Here is a 3,933-nt window from a genome sequence, read left to right on the forward strand (position 1 = left end):
AATGTCGACCGTTGATGTCAACAACGATGTTACAAACGGTGCTGATGTGCATATGGAGGATGACCAGGATGATGATTATGAACCTTTAGATAGGAATGCAGAAAGAATGGAAAGATTGGAAAAATATGAGCACTATGTTAGCTGAGTCAATCCAAGAATCCCGGAGGAAGGAGTAGTTGCTAATGAAAATGAGAGAGCTGCGATGTTCAAGAAGTTCTCATCTTTAAACCCACCTTCATATGATGGTAAGCCTGATCCAGTGGCGTTTGAAGATTGGATTAATCGCATTGACCAGCTGTTTGAAACCTTGCAATGCCCTGAGAAATGGAGGGTAGACTTTGCTGTATTTTATCTCACGGGCCAAGCAAGTTTATGGTGGAAGATTATTAAAGAAAAGAAAAATGAACCTGGGTTTGGATGGAGTAAACTTCAGGATTTGATGCGAGATAAATTTTACCCTCCCTCACTTAGGAAGCAGAAAGAAGATGAATTCCTTCACTTACAGCAAGGTACGATGAGTGTTTTGGAATATGCTAATAAGTTCATGGAGCTTTCAAGGTTCGCACCTGAGCTGGTGACTAGTGAGCAGTCAAGGATGAACCGCTTTGAGCGAGGTCTTCAGCTCAAATATCAGGATAGGTTGGCATCTCAAAGGTTCACTTCATACCAGGATATGGTTGATGTTGTTGTTAATGTGGAACGGTAGTATTGCTTCGAGAATCTCAGAATAGTAACTTTAAAAGGAGGAATGATTGGAGGAATGATAATCAAGGAGGGGCAAAAAGGCCTAATCAAGGGAGCCAAAATTTCAGGAGAAATGATAGTGGTCAATCTGATTATAGGGGTCAAGGTTATCATGGAGGTAACCGAGTTCAGAGTAACTTCAGGGCACCTGTGAACAAACCTAGTAGTGTGCCATGTGTGGAAGAGAACCATTCAGAAGCGAATGTCTGTTGGCTCAAATGCTTCTATAGATGTGGGAGTCGTGATCATTGTGTCAGGGATTGTCTTAAGCCACCGGGAGCAAATAATAGCATTGGAGGAACATCTTCAGCTGGTACTAATCGCAACTGAAATAACAACACCGCAGGAGCATATCATAATCCACCACGACAAGCACCGACAGGAAGAATCTATGTCATGAGGCAAGATGAGGCTGAGAATGATAACACTGTTATTACCGGTACCTTGTCTATCCACTCTTTGCCTGTCCATATTTTACTTGATTCCGGAGCTTCACATGCCTTTATTTCCCCATTGTTTGCCAAAAGCCTGAAATTACAACCATCATGTGACTTTTCCTCTTTAAGTGTTGCCCTACCTATTGGAGAAACTGTGAGATGTAGAGTCATGTATAGAAATTATCCAATTATATAGGGGAAAGTTGAGTTTCTAGTTGACCTTGTAGAATTTGAGTTATCTGAGTTTGATTGATTTGGGGATGAATTGGTTGACTAAATATGAGGCTGACATCAATTGTGTAAGCAGAGGGTGACCCTTAAAGCACCTATGGGCGTAGAATTTCATACCAAAAGTTTGAAAACTAAATCAAATTGTTATGGTTGAGAGCTCAAAAGATGCCTGAGTACTCTTTTGGGTACCTTTGTAGTGTCATAGACTTAAATTCTCCTAAACCTTCCATGGCTGATATACCTGTGGTTTGTGAATACCCAAATGTGTTTCCTGATAAGATTCATGGTATGCCTCCACAAAGGAATTAGATTTCAGCATCGAGATAATCCCAGGATCACCCCATATTCCAAGGCACCCTATAGGATGGCCCAACCGAGTTACAAGAATTAAAGAAACAATTAGATGAGTTACTTGAAAAGGATATATTCGACCGAGTGTGTACCTTGGGGAGCCCCGTTTTTTTTGTAAGAAAAAGGATGGAAGTTTGAGGTTATGCATTGATTATCGGGAATTAAACAAGATCACCATTAAATAAGTACCCATTACCCCCATAGATGATTTGTTTGATCAACTTCGAGGTGTAAAGGTCTTTTCGAAAATAGATTTGAGGTCTGGTTACCATCAACTCCGTATCAAGCTTGAGGATATTCCAAAAACTGCCTTTAGAACCCGATGGTCATTATGAGTTTGTTGTTATGCCTTTTGGTTAACCAATGCACCAGCTGTATTTATGGATTTAATGAACCGTGTCTTCAAGCCATACCTAGACAAGTTTGTGGTTGTTTTCGTTGATGATATTTTGGTATACTCTAAGAACATGGGGGAACATAAGGAGCATTTGAGGAAAGTAATGGAGATGTTAGCGGAAAATCAGTTATATGCTAAGCTGTCAAAGTGTGAATTCTGGCTCAAGGATATATCATTTTTAGGTCATATTATCTCTGAAGAAGGTGTGTCTGTGGATCCTGAGAAAATAAAAGCAATAGTGGAGTGGCCTAGACCAACTAATGTCCCTGAAGTTTGGAGTTTTATGGGATTAGCTGGCTATTACAGAAGATTTGTGAAAGATTTCTCTAGAATGCCTTGCCTATAACCAAACTTGTGAGGAAGAATGTCAAATATAAGTGGACTGAGGAGTGTGAAAATGCCTTCCAAGAACTTAAAAGAAGACTCACTACTGCCCCTGTTCTTACCCTTCCATCTGGAACCGAGGGATTTGTTATCTATAGTGATGCCTCAAACACGGGTTAGGTTGTGTCTTAATGCAAAATGGAAAAGTGATAGCTTATATGCCTCTCGCCAACTCAAAACACATGAGCAAAAATTATCCCACCATGACCTTGAACTTGCTGCTGTTGTCTTTGCCCTCAAAATTTGGAGACATTATTTGTATGGAGCCTCGTGTCAAATTTTCACTGATCAAAAAGCCTGAAATAATCTTCACCCAAAAAGAGCTCAACATGAGGCAACGTAGGTGGCTAGAACTCCTAAAGACTATGACTTGAATTCAATACCATCCTGGAAAAGCTAATGTAGTTGCTGATGCCCTAAGTCGTAAATCTCACCTGAAAACGATCCTGTCTATCCCTCGAGCCATTCATGATGATTTGATGAGGATGGAGGTAGAACTCATTTAGAAGAAAAAGGGTGTTTGTTTGAATGTAATGGAGGTAAGGCCGTGCTTAATTGAAGAAATAAAGGGAGCTCAGGGAAAGGATTCACAATGAACGAATAAAGGTGGATGTGAAGAATGGGAATCACCTGGTTTTGTGATCCAAGAAGATGGAACTTTGAGGTTTCAAGGAATTATGTGTTCCAAATGATGAAAATTTGAAGAAAAAATTTGACTGAGTCTCACAAGCACCATATTCATTCACCCTGGAGGAAATAAGTTGTACAAAGATTAAGGCAGGTGTATGGTGGAGCAATATGAAGCAAGAAGTAGCAGACTTTGTGGCTAAATGCTTGACATGTCAGAGGATTAAAATAAAACACCAGAGGCCAGCTGGTTTGTTGTAGCCTTTGGACGTGTCAGAGTGGAAATGGGATTCCATATCGATGGATTTCATCTTGGGATTGCCTATGTCAACCAAGGGAATAAATGCCATTTGGCTTATTGTCGATCGATTGACAAAGTCGACACATTTCCTAACAGTGAAGAGTAATTCGAGTTTGAATCGATTGGCTGAATTATATATGAACACGATATTACGATTACATGGAGTACCTAGCTCGATTGTTTCTGATCGTGATTCAAGATTTCAAGCAAAATTCTGGAAAGAGTTACAGAAAGCTCTGGGAACAAGGCTTAACTTTAATACTGCTTTTCATCCGATAACAGACGGACAAACCGAAAGGACAAATCAGATTGTGGAGGATATGCTTAGAGCTTGTGTTTTGGATTTTCAAGGAATTTGGGAAAAATTCTTACCTATGGTGGAGTTTTCGTACAATAACAGTTATCAAGCCACCATTGGGATGGCTCCCTATGAAGCACTTTATGGAAGGAAATGTCGCACA

The 3,933-nt window shown here is 40.1% G+C and overlaps 1 protein-coding gene across 1 annotated transcript; it reads left to right on the forward strand.

Moving 5' to 3' along the window:
- Positions 1-202: 202 nt before the first annotated feature.
- Positions 203-1,074, forward strand: LOC130590443 (uncharacterized). The gene is made up of 2 exons (XM_057392879.1): positions 203-614; positions 707-1,074. Exons 1-2 carry the CDS (start codon positions 203-205, stop codon positions 1,072-1,074), a joined length of 780 nt encoding a protein of 259 aa, XP_057248862.1.
- The last annotated feature ends 2,859 nt before the right edge of the window (positions 1,075-3,933 follow it).

Source organism: Beta vulgaris, chromosome 2 (genome assembly GCF_026745355.1).
Source record: "Beta vulgaris subsp. vulgaris cultivar EL10 chromosome 2, EL10.2, whole genome shotgun sequence".
In the NCBI taxonomy this organism is placed as follows: Eukaryota; Viridiplantae; Streptophyta; class Magnoliopsida; order Caryophyllales; family Amaranthaceae; genus Beta; species Beta vulgaris.

Coding starts and splice junctions, on each gene's coding strand:
- LOC130590443 (XM_057392879.1), top strand. CDS start 203: ATGTTCAAGAAGTTCTCATCTTTAAACCCACCTTCATATGATGGTAAG. Junction 615..706: donor GATGAACCGCTTTGAGCGAG/GTCTTCAGCTCA, acceptor GTGGAACGGTAG/TATTGCTTCGAGAATCTCAG.